Below are 18071 nucleotides of genomic sequence, written 5' to 3' on the forward strand. Positions count from 1 at the left end.
CAAGTTGTCACACTAGACATAAATGTGTGTTATAATAACAATTAGCCAATTGTTCAGGCTTTTTATTACTTTGTTCCTTTAGTCTGCGAACATTTTGCACTATGTAATTAACACATTCCCTAGTTAAAGCAACACAAAGCAAATTGTAATTAAAGTTATGTGACATCATTTTGTCAAGGATAATTATTTTTAAGGAAATAATCAAGTCGTATAATTGTAACACATGATATCGCACTTCTCATACACGTCCAGAAAATCACACCCAAGGTGTCATGTTCACTAAGAAATATTGAGATTCCCAAAATCGGGCATTTAATATATTAAAGTGAATCTCTGGTTTAGAGCAACTTTCAATATCATGCGAGCTAATTCAAATATATAATTTTCTTAATTGTTAAAGTGGGTGCTAATGGCTCCTGCAAGGCAGCAGTTCGGATCTTACACCTTTGATATGGAAAAACATATTTTTATATGTTAGTAGTTAACTTGAGTTAAAAAAGTTACACTAAGTTGTGAGACTGCAATCTTCATTCATTCATTTTCAGACCCAGTGATATTCAGTTTGCAACCTTCTCCTAGTTTCAAACTTTTCTCATGTGCCCTGTACATCACAGGAATACATGTTGGATATGAGTTCTGTAAATTCTGGATTCTGCTACCTTTACTAACTTCCATGTATCAGCTTAATTCCTGTACTGCTTTCTGCTACAGAACATAGTTACATAGTTAGTACGGTTGAAAAAAGACAGATGTCCATCAAGTTCACCCAAGGGATGGGAAAAGGGAAGGTAAAAATTTCTACACATAGGAGCTTATATTTTTTTGTTCTAGGAAATTATCTAAGCCTTTTTTAAAGCCATCTACTGTCCCTGCTGTGACCAGCTCCTGCGGTGACTATTCCATAGATTCACAGTTCTCACAGTAAAGAACGCTTGTCGCCTCTGCAGATTGAACCATTTTTTCTCCAGACGGAGGGAGTGCCCCCTTTTTTACATGGAACAGGATTTCACCATATATTTTGTATGTGCCATTAATATATTTATATAAATTAATCATGTCCTCCCTTAGTCGTCTTTTTCCAAGGCTAACTAGGTTTAGTTCTTTTCATCTTTCCTCGTAACTTAGATTCTCCATGCCCCTTATTAGCTTCATTGCTCTACTTTGTATTTTTTCCAACTCCACAGCATCCTTTCTATGAACTGGAGCTCAGAACTGAACTGCATATTCTAGATGAGGCCTCACTAATGCTTTGTAAAGTGGTAATATTATATCCCTGTCCCGCGAGTCCATGCCTCTTTTAATACACGACAATATCCTGCTGGCCTTTGAAGCAGCTGATTGACATTGCATGCTGTTATTTCGTTTATGATTTACAAGTACACCCAGATCCTTCTCAACAAGTGAATCCCCCAGTGTAGCTCCCCCGAGGATATATGATGCATGCAGGTTGTTGGTACCCAGATGCATAACTTTACATTTATCTACATTAAACTTAATTTGCCAACAGGATGCCCAAACACTAAGTTTGTTTAAATCCGCTTGCAATTCACGAACATCTTCCAGAGACTGAACTATATTACATGGCTTGGTGTCATCTGCAAAAATATAAATTGTGCTATTAATCCCATCCTCTATATCATTAATAAAAAAGTTGAATAATAGTGGTCCCAGCACTGAACCCTGGGGTACACCACTTATAACCGGTGACCATTCAGAGTAGGAATCATTAACCACAACTCTCTGGATACGGTCCTTCAGCCAATTCTCAATCCAATTACAAACTATACTATCTAAACCTATAGTCCTTAATTTACCCATTAGACGTCTATGAGGGACAGTGTCAAATGCCTTTGCAAAGTCCAAAAACACTATATCCACAGCAGCCCCTCTGTCTAGGCTTCTGCTCACCTCATCATAAAAACATATCAGGTTAGTTTGACAACTTCTGTCCTTAGTAAAACCGTGCTGGCTGTCACTTATAATACTATTTTTTGTCACATAATCCTGTATATAGTCCCTCAATAGCCCCTCAAACATTTTCCCCATGATGGATGTTAAGCTTACTGGTCTATAATTACCCGGGGAAGACCTAGAGCCCTTTTTGAAAAAAGGCACCACATTTGCCCTGCGCCAGTCCCTTGGCACTATACCAGTCACTAGAGAATCTCTGAATATTATGAAGAGAGGGACTGAAATAACTGAACTAAGCTCTTTAAGAACTCTAAGGTGTAACCCATCTGGTCCTGGGGCCTTGTGCACATTTATTTTATTTAATTTACCTTGGACCATATCTACATTCATCCAATTCAGTATATCAACTGATATATTAACAGCACTGGCACCGGCTATATCAGCTGCTCTTTCTTCTGTTGTATATACAGAGCTAAAGAACCCATTTAGTAACTCTGCCTTCTCTTGATCCCCTGTGATCAGCTCCCCATTACCATTATCTAGGGGTCCTACATGTTCAGACCTTGGCTTTTTTGCATTTATATACTTGAAGAATTTTTGTGGATTTGTTTTACTATCCTTGTTACTTACCTTTCATTTTGTATTTTTGCTAATTTTATTACATTTTTACAGATTTTATTACGCTCTTTATAATTTAAAAAGGCTACAGATGTACCCTCAGATTTGTATTTTTCAAATGCCCTTTTTTTGTCATGTATTGCCCATGGGAGAACTCTTCCCCCTTGTGCTAATAGATTCTGATGCTGAGGAATGTGTGATTTTCCCCCCTTCCTTCCCCTGTAGAGACTGCCTGGGAGCTACACAGCCTGTGTGATCCATCCTCCTTCCAACTGTCCTGTGTTCATTCCTCCATATTCACACTAATACAGTACATCCTGTGTGATCTGCCCTCCCTAAAGACTTGGATGCTTACCTCCCTCTCCACACTTTGATCTGCCGTACACAACCCCCCCTCCCTGCTGCTTTCACTTAGGCCCCATGCACACGAACGTAATTACGGGCCGTAATTACAGCACGTTTTTATGGGCCCATGGACTTCTATTGGCCACGGGTACCTCCCCGTATGCTTACGGGAAGGTGCCCGTGCCGTTGAAAAATATAGAACATGTCCTATTTCAGGCCGTAATTACAGCACGGGCAGACCCATAGAAGTCTATGGGGCTCCCGTAATTACGGGTGACTACGTGTGTGCACCCGTAATTACGGGAGCGTTGCTATGCGACGTCAGTAAATAGTCACTGTCCAAGGTGCTGAAAGAGTTAAACAATCGGCAGTAACTGTTTCAGCACCCTGGACAGTGACTACCGATCACTATATAGATCAGCCTGTAAAAAAAAAAAAAGACGTTCACACTTACCCAGAACTCCCTGCTTCCTCCTTCCGGCCTCCTGGGATGACGTTTCAGCCCATGTGACCGCTGCAGCCAATCACAGGCCAATCACAGGCTGCAGCGGTCACATGTACTGCCGCGTCATCCAGGGAGGTCGAGCTGGATGTCAAGAGAGGGACGCGTCACCAAGACAACGGCCGGGTAAGTATGAATTTCTTTTACTTTTACCTCGGAAAGGGCTGCCCCTTCTCTCTATCCTGCACTGACAGAGAGAAGGGCTGCCGATTAGTGCAGTGCAATTTTGCAGCGAAAATGTGCCCGTAAATACGAGTGGAATACTGGTGACACCGGACCCGTATTTACGGGCACGGGTCCGTAAATACTGGTGCAATACGGGTCGAATACGTGTGACCAAGGACCCGTATTTACGCCAGTATTTATGGGAGGGAAAAAGTACCTTCGTGTGCATGAGGCCTTACACTGAGAGAAGGGAGGGGGAGAGAGCAGTGTGCTGTCGGATCTGTCACAATTAGCAACGCAGAGATGCACAGACTCTACAGCAGCAAAATGGTAGGAATTTTTTACTAAACACTATTAAGTAAGTTTCTTCATTTTGTATTTAGAAAGCAAATGATAAGAAATTATGTGTAAAGTTGTCCATAGCCTTAAATATTCCCTGAAGTCTTACTGTCAAATTAACTACCACTTGAAAAGGGAAAACACTGGTTTCCAACTCTGCTGAATGACATTATAGTGCTACTATTGGCTGATTTCTTCCCTCCCTATGCTAAGCAGAACAGGACTTGATTCTAGTCTACTTCACCAGCAACACACATTGACTAACTTCTAACGTGGTGGTTTATGTGAATGTTTCGGTCTTATAGATGGCGAGAAGAGCTGCACAATAGTTCTGTTATAGAAATGTGTACAGATGGACACAAATGTATACACATTTAAATGTATATGCATAGGGGTAAAATGAAACTCCTGGGCCCCAATGCACAATCTATTACAGGGTCCCCAACCACCTGCCATGTGTCATTATTAACACTGGTGTGTTCCTATGTGGCAGAGTGGCCTTTGGGTTCCCAAGGCATGAAGGCCTAGGTTCAACTGCTATTTCTGCACCCACCTATCTGCCTTATAATGTGTAGGTCCCCCTCGTGCCACCAAAACAGCTCTGTCTGTCGAGACATGAACTCCACAAGACCTCTGAAGGTGTCCTGGGGAATCTGGCACCAAGATGTTAGCAGCAGATCATTTAAGTCCTGTAAATTGCAAGGTGTGGCCTTAATGGATCAGACTTGTTTTTCCAGCATATCCCACAGATGCTCAATTGGATTGAGATATGGGGAATTTGGAGGCCAAGTCAACACCTTTAACTCCTCGTCATGTTCTTCAAACCATTCCTGAACAATTTTTGCAGTTTGACAGGGTGCATTATCGCACTAAAATAGGTCACTGCAGTTGCCATAAGGGATGTACTTGGTCTGAAACAATGTTTAGTTAGATGGTATGTGTCAAAACAACCTCCACATGAATGCTGGGACCCAAGATTTCCCAGCAGTACATTGCCCAGAACATCACACTGCCTCTGCCAGCTTTCTTTTTTTCTCATAGTTCATCCTGGTGCCATCTCTTCCCCTGACTGTCCACATGATGTAAAAGAAAACATGATTCATCAGACCAGGCCACTTTCTTCCATTGCTCCATGATCCAGTTCTGATGGTCACCTGCCCATTGTAGGTACTTTTGGCGGTGGACAGGAGTCAGCATAGGCAATCATAGGCTACTGTGTTTTGTGACACTTTCCTATCATAGCCAGCATTAACTTTTTCAGCAATTTCAGCTACTGTAGCGTTTCTGTGGGATCGGACCACACGGCTAGCCTTCACTCCCCATGCAATCAATAAACTGTGGACACCCATTATCCTGCTGCCGGTTCACCGGTTGTCCTTTAGACCACTTTTGATAGGTACTAACCACTACATACTGGGAACACTCCACAAGACCTGCCATTTTGGAGATACTCTGACCCAGTCGTCTAGCCATCAAAATTTGGTCCTTGTCAAAGTCCATTTTTCGGCTTCCAACACATTAACTTCAAGAATTGACTGTTCACTTGCTCCCTAATATATCCCACCCCTTGACTGGTGCATAATTAGATATGGGGTAGATTATTTAACTCCTTAGTGACCAGCCCATTTTAGGCCTTAATGACCAAGTAATCTTTTATGTTTTTCCATCGTCGCATTCAAAGTGCTATAACTTTTTTATTTTTCCGTTGACATAGCTGCACCATTTTGGGATAAATATAATTTATTGATTAACTTTTATTTACTTTTTTGGGGGGGGGAATAGAAAAAAAACCTGTCATTTCGTTGTACTTTTTTTGCATCTTAAATTTACGCCGTTTACTGTGTGGCAGAAATGACATCACAACTTTATTCAGTGGGTCGTTACGATTGCGGTGATACCAAATTTATATCTATAAATATATATATATATTGTCACGTAGGGTTCGTGGACCCACTGGGCCGTACCGTCTTGGCGGTAAGGCAGCTGGCCAACAGGACGCAGGTAAAAGTCTCTAGTTCGTGTAGGGTACCTGTGGCAGCTCGGACAGTAGCAAGGCAGGCTTGGCAGGAACTTGGCAGCAGGTGGACATCAGGTGTGGAGAAGCAGGACATGCGTGGTAAACAGCACAGCACGACTACAGCTCAGCACGGCACTAGCTCAGGATACAAGTATAGGATACATGAACAGGAACACTGGGAGCAGAAAAACACTAGGGGGCCATATGCAAGACAGACTAGGAATACACAACAAAGCTCAGGCATGGGAGGATGGGCTGGAACCTTCTTATAGCCCAGGGTACTCTGGACCAATTAGCTCAATCACAAACATGCTTGCGCTCTGGCTTCTCAAGTCTGGACTGAGCTCTTGACCGCACCCTGGTGGTTACTGTGGAGCAGGACGGCCGTATGTGCAAACATCTCTTGAGAGAAGGGCGCCGACTGGATGGAAGGAGTTTGTGGTCAGCGACCACGGACGTTACATATATTTTTATGTTTTACTACTTTTACGCAGTAAAAACCCTTTTTCTTTCAAAATTATTTGTTTTTGTGTCGCCATGTTTTAAAAGCCATAACTTTTATTTTTCTGCTGACATAGTTGTATGAGGGCTTTTTTTTGCAGTACCACTTGTAGTTTTTATTGGTACCATTTTGGAGTAGATGCAATTTTTCTATCACTTTTTATCACATTTTTTTGAAGGCAGGTTGAACAGAAAACAGCAATTCTGTCATTGTGTTTTATTTTATTTTTTACGGCGTTCAACGTGCGGGTTAAATAATGTAATTGTTTTATAGTTGAGATCGTTACTGACGCAGCGATACCAAATATGTGTAATTTATTCATAATAAAGCATTTTGTAAGGGGAAAAAGTGGGTTTTTTTCCATTATTTTTTTACTTGGGATTTTTATTTATTTATTATAAACTTTATTAAACTTTTTTTAACATTTTTTTATTCCCACTAGGGGACTTTACTATGCGATCATTTGATCGCTTTTATAATACACAGCAGTACTTCTTGCAGTGTATTATTGCTTGTTAGTGTAAAACTGACATGGTCTAACAGGCATTCACTAAAGGCAGACCTGGGGGTATTTGTTAGGCCCCCGGCTGCCATAAAAAACATCGGTACCCCGCAATCACATCACGGGAGTGCTGATGGGGTGAGAGTGGGAACCCCCTCTAAAACCACTGAGATAAGATGGTCACTATTGACCTCCACATCTGAGGGGTTAAACGGGCAGGATTGGAGCCGATTTAGATTCCGCCCGCTCGAGCAGGTCTGCTCCAAGCCCACATCTACCTCCGGTAGCTAAGAGCAGGGAGCTTTCACTGCTGCTTCCGGCGCTGATTTATTCTGATGCAGCACCGTAAAAAAAGTGCTACTGCATCAGAATAAAGTCCGTTAGTGACCGCCGTAAAAACACCAATGGGGGGTCACTAATGGGTTAAAAGAAGGGCAAAGGATAAGTGGAGTTGTTGCCTATAGCAATCAGATTTCATCTCTCATTTTTCAGACACCCCTTGAAAAATTAAAGCTGTAAGCTGATTGGTTGTTAGTGGCAACTACTTCTGATAAATCGTCCCTTTTGTCATTAATTTTACCTGTCGGGGGATTTAATGTTATGGCTGATGAGTATATGTAGTAATACGGATGTTAGAATTAAAATATAGATATATGTGTGATTTTTCAGCTTTTCAATTTTATTCTTCATCCTGTTTAAACGTACTGCTACCATGTTACGTTTTTTGTATATAGTACAGCTTCTCAATATGTTTCTGCTGGGTGCCTCACCAGCCTCAACATGGTGATGCCTTGGCCTCAACATTGGTCGTAGTCTATGTCAAAATCTTTTAAAATTACAATTTATATAAAATGTTGATTCCTGAACCCAGTAGAACATATAAAAAAGCATAAAAAGAGTCATTTATGTGGCAAACCAGAGATTGGTGCAACCATAGAAAGGCCTGTGCAGTATATAATCACTTCTGTCAAAACTGCCTCCTCAGCTATGCCTCACTAACAAGTAGGGGGCGCCTCACCATTGAAGCCCGTATCACAGTTTGAGAAGCGCTGGTATATAATATATGCAGCTGTGTGTATATACAGTATATTTACATAGCTGCATTGAAACTGTAGAATCTAAAATATCGAGGCAGCAGTTTTTATGTACAATTTATGTTATGTCTTGCTGGGATATCTTCTCCCAACCTGATTATGTCCTGGCTCTGCATGGGCTGCACAGACAACAAAGGGCCCCCGTGCAAGAATAATAGGTGGGCCCTTTGCTCTCCTAAAGCTGATTTGTTGAAAGAGAAGTTTTCTAATAGAGCTCCTTCCGTGTGGCTCCCTAGGACCTTCACTGGTTGCCAAGACAAACATGAGAACAAAGCAAGTGTCATCTGAAAGTCTCTATGAGATGGCCAACTCCTATCTTGTGCTCAGTACTGGTAGTTATCAAATATGGACCACCAAGGTTCCTGGAAATACTGTAAAATATTAGGATACAATTCTATAGGGTATCGGCGGGCAGAAGTGTTGCCAGTTAAGCCCATTATCTGTGATTACATCTCACTGAACATTACAGCACCACAGAATTTCATTATAAAATACATTTTGAATCAGACTGTTCTGCTGAACTTCCCATGATAAAATGTTATTATCATGATGAAATAGTCGGTGGTATGTTTTTCCCTTATGCCTTTCGTGTAAGGTCCTATTTGCGCCTTGGCCACCATTGAGGCTGATTTTTTATTTTTTTTATGCTTGGTGGTACGGATTGTATAACTGATGTATTTTTTACATGATTTGTCTGCGGTGTCTTCAAAAGCTATTTATAGAAAAGTCAAAAATGGCCCTTAATATTTTTATTTTTTTTAAGAGATGCCTGGACAACAAGATTCACATAGAAATAATATAGAGGTGGGATGAGGCAAGCAACACTATCCATATTTATGGCACTAACTTACTTAAAGGGGCTTGATACAAGTTATAACTATAGCTTCTAAGCAGTTTGGAATTCCTGAGTGAGACAGTAAGGGCACGTTCAGACGTGGCGGAATTGCTGTTGAATTCCGCTGCGGACAGTCCACAGTGGAATTCTGCAGCAGCCGTTTTTTAAATTTGTTTCTATACGTTTTTAGGAAAGTTAGTTCAGACGTTGCAGAAAATAACTGTGTGGAAATCAGGCTGCGGTGCAGAATTTTCCCTCCGCAGCATGCACATGACGTTGCGGAGAAGAAGCGGAATTTCACTGCGGATTTCAGCCTTTGCAATGCAAAAACTGAAATCTGTGGCAAGTCCGCTGTGATATCTGCAACGTCTCAATTAGGCTGGATTTACACGAGCGTAATATACGCGCGTGCGACGCGCGTGCTTTTCACGCGTGTCGTACGCACATATATTAGTCTATGGGGCAGTGTAGACGATGCATGAATTTTGCGCAGCGCGAGTGCGTTGTGTAAAACTCACGACATGTTCTATAATCGTGCGTTTTTCGCGCATCACGCACCCATTGAAGTCAATGGGTGCGTGAAAACCACGCATGCCGCACGGAAGCACTTCCGTGCGAACTGCGTGATTCGCGCAAGAGCTGTCAAAAGGATGAATGTAAACATCAAAGCACCACGTGCTTTTCTGTTTACAAACATCCAAACGGAGTGTCAAATTAGAGATGAGCGCACCGAACTTCACCGGGTTCGGCCGAACTCGTTTTGACCGAACCCGGCAAAAAATGTTCGGGTACGCGACGGCAGGAGACAGTCACTGTCCACGGTGCTGAAAGAGTTAAACTGGTTCAGCACCATGGACAGTGACTTCCGATCACAATATACATATACGTGTAAAAAAAACAAGAGGTTCTGACTTACCGATAACTCCCGGCTTCTTCCTCCAGTCCGACCTCCCGGGATGACAATTCAGTCCAAGTGACAGCTGCAGCCAATCACAGGCCAAGCACAGGCTGCAGCCAATCACAGGCTGCAGCGGTCTCATGGACTGCCGCGTCATCCTGGGAGGTGGGGCCGGATGACAAGAGAGGGACGCGTCACCAAGGCAACGGCTGGGAGACCGGACTGGAGGAAGCAGGAAGTTCATGATCGGAACTCACTGTCGAGGGTGCTGAAAGAGTTACTGCCGATCAGTTAGCTCTTTCAGCACCTTGGACAGTGACGGGAGTCGACTAGCCTCATCTCTATGATGGCGGCTGCGCGAAAATCATGCAGCCGCGCATCATACACGGATGACACACGGAGCTGTCAAGTGCCTTTTGCGCGCGCAAAACGCAGCGTTTTTTGCGCGCGCGAAACGCACACGCTCGTGTAAATCAGGCCTTACCTGTCAAAAATGCAAATGTTGGTGCAGATTCGTTGCGTAATTGCCCCAAATCTGCACCAACATTTGCAGCGGAAAAATTCCGCCACGTCTGAACTTGCCCTAACAGAGAAAAGCTTTTTTTTTTTGCATGCTTTCAGGATTAAGGCCTGTTCACATCACTGTTGTCTTTGCGTTGAGGGGTTCCGTCGGATCTTTGCCTTGCCCTCAATGGAAAGAGTTAATAGACATCTCTACCAGCCAGGACGTGATGTCTATTCAGAATCCTGACACTTCGGTAACGTTTGTGTGAGATTTACAGCAAGGCAAGCGTAATCTCGTTTTAAATGACAGTTTACAGTGTAATCTCGCGAGATTATTCTTGCCTTGCTATAAATCTCACACAAACGTTACCGAAGTGTCAGGATTCTGAATAGACATCACGTCCTGGCTGGTAGTGATGTCTATTAACTCTCAGGACACTTGAGTAACGTTAATGTGTGTGTGTGTGGCTGCACATAGTGATCTAGTAAGATCACTATGTGCTGTGTAAATGAATGGGGAGAAGTGTATGATGCTGATTGGTCACTGATTGGTCAGCGTCATACACTCCTCTGTACAACGCCTACTTGGTCAAAAAGTAAAACACGCCCAGTTGTCCATTAAGAAAGTCATTAGCATAAAGCTAATATAGGTCATAACTCCGTCAAAAATGATAGTTTTTCTAAATAAAAACCACTGCTGTAATCTACATTACAGCGCCGATCACATCATGTACAAGATAGGCCACTTATAATGTGGTGACAGAGCCTCTTCAAGGGGAGAATCACTTTTAAGATCACTAATGTCTTGTGTGTACATGGCAGACATGTTATTTACACCTTAGAACAAATCTTGTTGTCTTCTTCGAAAGTGTGATCTTATTGTGCTTGTGTTAATATCATTTATCCAGGGGACGCGTGTAAAATCGCACTGGCAATCTAAAGAACAACAAGCTGACATCAGACCGAGTAGTCACATGACATCTGAGTCCAGCGACCACGCTACAGAATGGAAGAACACTTCATCCATGGTCTTGAAGAATCCAAGTAGAGCAGCGGACTCCGAACAGGAGCTGAAACAGGAATGCACAAGATCCATCTGCCTGTTGGAGCAGAAAAGGAAGGTTGTCTCATCCAACATTGATGTCCCACAAGCAAGGTATGATGAAAAGTGAAGCCTATATTAGGATCTTTTACGTAGTAAACAAAATCTAACACTAGTAGTATATATTTAATTGGACATCTCTGTTAAAAATGAATTCAAATAAACATCAATATAAGGCCTCATGCACACGACCATGCATTTGCCGCTGTATACTATCCGCAGTGGCGGATAGTATAGAACACATGCTATCCTATTTGCCAATCCACACGACCGAGGTTTTCATGGTCCGTGCATTGCCTGGAGCCAGGACCACAAAAAAAAAATAGGACATGTCATTATACGGTCCGCAATTGTGGCTCGGGCTCATTGAAATCATAGCACATCTTGCATGTGCATGGTCCGTGATTGCTTGCGTGCACAAACCGTTCACACGGTCCGTAATCAAAGACCACGGTCGTGTGCATGAGGCCTTAATGTTTAGGAAGTGAATAATTATACAGAGATAGGTGGTGCTACATTGGCACTGCTTATCTCCTTCCACACAAGTGGTCTGTCATTGACGCTTTTGCAGAAAGTATTGAAGCTGAACGAACCACTGATTGACTCAAATTAGGTATTTCATCACTAGTTAAAAAGAAGTTCTACAGCAGCTGCAGTGCGTATTATCCATCTTGTGCTGAACATTATAATACCTCTTTTTGATAAGGATGAAGGGGTTTTACATCAGTCAATCAGTTAAAGATGTGAAGTCCTTACTTTCTCTTCGGAAAGCGTTTCTGTAGCAGCTAATTACAGGGGATCATTTGCAACCTACTATAATGGTCTTAACTACATGGTCATGGAAGTCCTCTGTGACTCTAAATATTCTTATAATTTACAGTACGGGATACATTATCCTATATATTTACAGCCTATAATATAATGCGTGCCATCTTTACATATTTAGGTTATTGACTAATAAACCTGGCCAGACATGGTCAATTCCGCACCACAAATCCACAGCAAATTTGCTACGTCTGAACTGCGCCTTATTGCATTGGTGAACGGCAATAAACCTTAATGTGAAACTCTGTGCAAATTGAGAAAAGATGTAAAATGGAGCTACTGGGTTTAACATAAGTTTCCAAGATTCTGCGTGCACTAGTTATACTTGCCAACTCCCGGGAAATTGGCCAGACTCCTGGGAGAGAAGGCAAATCTCCCATTTGTCCTGCATCCTCACAATGTACTAACCTCTCCTCATATCTGTAGTCCTCTTCACCCCATGGTGCAATTGCAGAAAATGTCCTGCAGCGGCACTTGGAAGTGTAGAGGACGGCAGGAATAAGAATAGGAAGAGGTGAGGGTCTGTCTGGTCTGGGGTCTGTATTTAGTGGGACTGTATTTAGATATTCTAGTTTAAGAACTGTATTTACTTAGGGGGTCTAGTGTCTGTATTTTGGGGGTCTGGAGTCTGTATTAGTTTACGGGATTTGAGGTCTGTATTTTGTTTAGGGGTCTGTTTTAGTTTAAGCAGGCTGCATTTGTTTAGGGGGTTTGGGTCCATACTAGTATAGGGGGTCTATATTCATTTTGGGGTGTGATAATGGGGGGATCATATGCACTATTTGTGATTTAAAAATGTGGGGGCGTGTCTTATAATAATGGCAGTGACATATGGGAAATATTTGTGCGCACAACTTTCATCCGACCCTTTTCAGAATCTCCCTTCTCAAAAGTTGGCAAGTATGACTATAGGTCCTTAACACCGCAGGAAATAACAAAATGTTGTTGCTCAAAGTTTGTGAGGTTCAGCTTCAGCCAATAGCTGCAGAGCGCTGAGTGACGTCAGAGAAGGGGGACGCTGTTTTGGAATCTTCTCCTGTACGGTCCAGCAACATGCAGCCATTTTGTTATTTCCTGTGGTGTTATATTAGGACCTATAGTGTACATAGCAGCTTGGAAACTTGCACTTGAGGGACCAGAGTGAAATAATTAACAGCCCTGGTATGTTAAATGACCTTGTAACTCCATTTTACTAAACATGCAACTGTATATGGCCGGATCTACTGTATTCCAAAATATAATGTATAATATCCAGCCACAGGTTTGTAGTTTACTCTAATATACAGTAGTTAACCAATGCAGGATAAAAACCCAGCTGGATATATAGACGGTCAAACCGCACTTACCATATACTACACCAAAAGAGAAGAAGTGATGCGAGACAGAATTTGTATGCAAAAAAACATATAGGGGAGATGTATTAAAGGGGTTATGTGGGGACTGAAAAGTATTAGCAGTGTACTCACAGCAGTATGTGAGTACACTTGCTAATATACGTTGTGGTGCCCCGTCGTACTGATTATGAGATTTTAATAGACTTTCACAGCGCTGACCGAGGAACAAAAGTCTAGTGGCACAGTCCTTCTTCATGACAACACGACTCCTTGTCATGTGACCAGCCCCGCTGTACTCTATGTTACATAGTTACATAGTTTGTACGGTTGAAAAAAGACTCATGTCCGTTAAGTTCAACCAAGGGATGGGAAAAGGGAAGTAAAAAATTTCTACACATAGGAGCTAATATTTTTTTGTTTTTGGAAATTATCTAACCCTTTTTTAAAGCCATCTACTGTCCCTGCTGTGACGGCTCCTGCGGTGACTATTCCATAGATTCACAGTTCTCACAGTAAAGAAGGCTTGTCACCTCTGCAGCTTGAACTTTTTTTTCTCCAGACGGAGGGAGTGCCCCCTTGTTTTTTGAGGGGGTTTTACATGGAACAGGATTTCACCATATTTTTTGTATGTGCCATTAATATATTTATATAAGTTAATCATGTTAATCATGTCCCTCCTTAAGAGGCTCTGTCACCAGAAGCTGGGCGTTCTGAAGAGAAGTGGATGATACTTCTCATCAGAACGCCCAGCTAGTAAAAGAAGTAAACACGCCCCGATGTACGCACATAATACACGCCCAGTTGTACTTTTACTTTTCAACACGCCCAGTTGTACTTTTGCAAGCCTCATTTGCATAAATACGAAAATGGTCATAACTTGGCCAAAAATGCACGTTTTTTAAAAATAAAAACGTTCCTGTAATCTACATTGCAGCGCCTATCTGCTGCAATAGGAGATAGGGGTTGCAAAATCTGGTGACAGAACCTCTTTAGTCGTCTTTTTTCAAGGCTAAATAGGTTTAGTTCTTTTAATCTTTCCTCATAACTTAGATTCTCCATGCCCCTTATTAGCTTCGTGGCTCTTCTTTGTATTTTTTCCAACTCCAGGGCATCCTTTCTATGAACTGGAGCCCAGAACTGAACTGCATATTCTAGATGAGGCCTCACTAATGCTTTGAAAGGGGTAATATTATATCCCTAGCAGTAGTACAGCGATTACATACATCGGGCCGGTCACATGACAACAAGTCGTGTCTTCATCAGAGAAGAAGAATGTGCCACTAGACTGCCAGTCCCCCACCAGCGCTGTGAAAATATATTAAAATCTCATAATCAGTGCGATGGGGCACCGGTGTACTAACATACTGCAGTGAGTACACTGCTAATACTTTTCGGTCCCCACATAACCCATTTAAGGGTACACCAGTATTAAGAAAAAACAATATAGAGAAAAATGTGTCAAATTTATTAAGAGGCACAGGCCTCTTGATAAATTTATCGCATCTTTGGCTGTTCGTGTGACACTTATAAAGATAGTTTCTGGCGTAAAGTATAATAAATGCGTCAGCTGAAGTGACCACACCCCATTCTGCTAAGCTTTATTTTTGATGAATAAAAAGGCGAGAACAGGGGAAACAACCCAAAGGTAAAATATTTTGTGACTTTTGGGCCTTTTGCAAAATTTCTACGCCAAAAAACTGGCGTAGAAATGTTGTTAACTTTTCCCCATAAACTTTATTAATTCATTCAAATACCATAAAAAGTTATTAAATAACCGAATACCATAGAAGGTAAGTGAGGCAGCACCAAGTGCTTCAAAACCGTAAATACATGTAATACAGTCACTACAAATATACGACTACTATGTATAAAGTTATTGCATCGTGGCTAACGTGCATATGATGCAAAACCATTAAACCTAACTGAGGCCGATGAACATAACGTAAAGTGCCAACGTAATAGATTCCAACTATAAATATAGGAGAACATGTAAGAACAGATGCAAAAATATATATGTCAAGTATACATAAGATCCTGTATTCACCCACAACAGCCCGATGCGTAGTTCGCCAACGGCTTTGTCTGGGGGTGGTTCATGTTTAAATATATATACATGTAAACATAAGAGGTTTATATTCCATATGTTTGAAATACCACAGCAAATCACAGGCTGCAGCATCACATGGCCTGCAACGTCATCTTAGGAGGCCGCACTACGCGCAGAGAAGAGGGAGGGGGAAAGTATGAAAGTTATTTTTTTTTCCACAGCACTGCTTTCCGCAGCGGAAATTCAGTTCGAAAGACCGCACCACAATGGGTTTTTCGGACAGAAGGTGCTGCGAGTTTCAGGTCGGATACGGTGCGCAGTTTTTACGCAGTGTATTCAACACTTGGGAACCCGGCCTGAAAGTTTGGTCCGTCAGAACCATAGTTGTAGGGAGGGAGTATGTTTACATGCAATTATCCATGGAGGAGATACATACATAGAGATCTTCTCTATATGGATAAGGAAACCAACACTGCCCCCCTTGCAGGAGCAGTACCTGAGATCAACACTTGACATCCTTCTTTATCAGAGAGCCTTTTGGCAAGTATGAGGATAAGATGTACTCCGTCATTTTACCAATATTTGTATAATCATGGAGAGCCCCTTTATGGGTTCTTGTATTATAAGTCTAAGGCCCCACGCACACGGACGTGCTTTTGGGGCCGCAATTCTCCCGAAAATCCACTTGAGAATTGCGGCCCCATTAATTCCTTTGAGGCCAATCACACGACCTTGGTCTCCACGGTCCATGCATGGCCCAGGAGCCCGGACTGCAGAAAGAACGGGCATGTCTTATTACGGCCGTGTTCTGCGGTCCAGGCTCATAGCAAATAATGGCCGCGGCCATGTGCACGGCCAGTGATTTGCGGGCGGCTCGGTCGTGTGCATGAGGCCTTAGGTCTATATTTTTTTAATTACCATTTTATGAATATCTCAAGAACAAGCATAACATAATTTTCATTAAAAGAGATACAGAGTCCTATCATTGTCAGAAAGTGTAAGTGTTCAGGCTTGTAATACCTTTGCTGGCGTCTTTGGAAATTGAGATAAAGGCCTGATGCACACGACCGTGTTCGGTCCGTGATATACGGTCCGCATGTCGGCCGCTTGTCCCGGACCGTACAAAGTACAGGGAGCCGGGCTCCTAGCATCATACTTATCTATGACGCTAGGTGTCACTGCCTATCCACGTAACTACTGTCACACACTAAAACATGATTACAGTACGGGACAGTAGTTCCGCGGACAGGCAGTGACCCCTATCGTCATAGATAAGTGTGATGCTAGGAGCCCGACTCCCTGCACTGTGTTCGGTCCGGGACATGCAGCCGACATGCGGACCGTATATCACGGACCGAACACGGTCGTGTGCATGGGGCCTAACAGCTTTGCTAAATTAGGCCATGGAATACGACCATAAAAAAGTTCTGAACCATTTTGTCAAAAGTGTCATTTAAATGGTAATTTACTTTAATTATAAACTGTATATGTGATTTACTGATATACTGTTACACTGTTCATGGGCGAATTATCTGGGGGCAGCTTTAATAGGGTTTCCATATTCCAACCTTTAAAATATAATATTCCGTCTGTGAATCTATTGAATTCCTAATTTATAGGAAGAATTAAAGACTGAGTGTGATATAAAATGTGTCTGAACTACTTATTGCTACTATTTCTTTCATCTGCAATGCCTTTGAAATAAAACCTCATCAGAGAAAATATAATGTTGTATGTGTACAAGAGGGTGAACTGCTCTACAGCGACATGCGGTGAGGACGTAGAGATGAATATAGAGGTTGCTTAGTGAACGCTGCCATATTTCTTGGAAAGTCTATCTTACATTTCTTGTCACATTCTTTTAAGTGATTGCCTTATCAATACATGTTAAAGGGATTGTCCCATCAGGATACCGTGTATTACATAGTCACCCTTTAAAAAAAAAAAAATTTGACTTAATTTTTGTTTCCAGGGAACATCAGGTCTTATTTCGTCGCACTTAGTGGTAGACTTTGTACAGTCTGCTCAAATGCTCGTGGTTTTACGTAACAACAGTCTCCTACTATTGCTACGTTTCAGATTACAAGTAGAAAGAGATACGCGAAAGCAATAATTCATTGTGGTTTATGTCTAGTATTTGCTCAGTATTGCACTTTTAAAATTTTTGGTGTATGAGAAATCATAACGAATGAAGATGGATTCATGTAAAAGTACAGTGGTCCCTCAAGTTACAATGGCCTCAGTTTACAATATTTTCAACATGCAATGGTCTCTCTTGGGCCAATGTAACTTGAAACCACATTCAACACACAATGCCACAGACACTGATGGTCTGTGGCACGTGCCAATGGCACATGGCATGGGCCCATGATAGAAAGTGAGTAACAACTTCCAGCAGATATTTCTGACTTCCATATGTAAGGACTTGCTTATTCTGTATTAGCTGATTATTTGTCTTTAATAATCATTTTTTTCTTACCTTGGTAAGACATTTTGGAGGCCTCAGAACCGATAACTAGTTTTCCGTCCCA

At 42.0% G+C, this 18071-nt stretch overlaps 1 protein-coding gene across 2 annotated transcripts in view; it reads left to right on the top strand.

Annotated features, from left to right (window-relative positions):
- Nucleotides 1–18071, top strand: part of ZNF704 (zinc finger protein 704) — a 77787-nt gene that overhangs the window by 20542 nt on the left and 39174 nt on the right. For both annotated transcript variants that reach the window (XM_075828149.1, XM_075828150.1), the window contains exon 2: nucleotides 11141–11388. In XM_075828149.1, coding sequence (XP_075684264.1) covers nucleotides 11141–11388 — 248 coding nt within the window. The remainder of the gene's footprint in view (nucleotides 1–11140; nucleotides 11389–18071) is intronic.

Source organism: Rhinoderma darwinii, chromosome 5 (genome assembly GCF_050947455.1).
Source record: "Rhinoderma darwinii isolate aRhiDar2 chromosome 5, aRhiDar2.hap1, whole genome shotgun sequence".
Taxonomy (NCBI): Eukaryota; Metazoa; Chordata; class Amphibia; order Anura; family Rhinodermatidae; genus Rhinoderma; species Rhinoderma darwinii.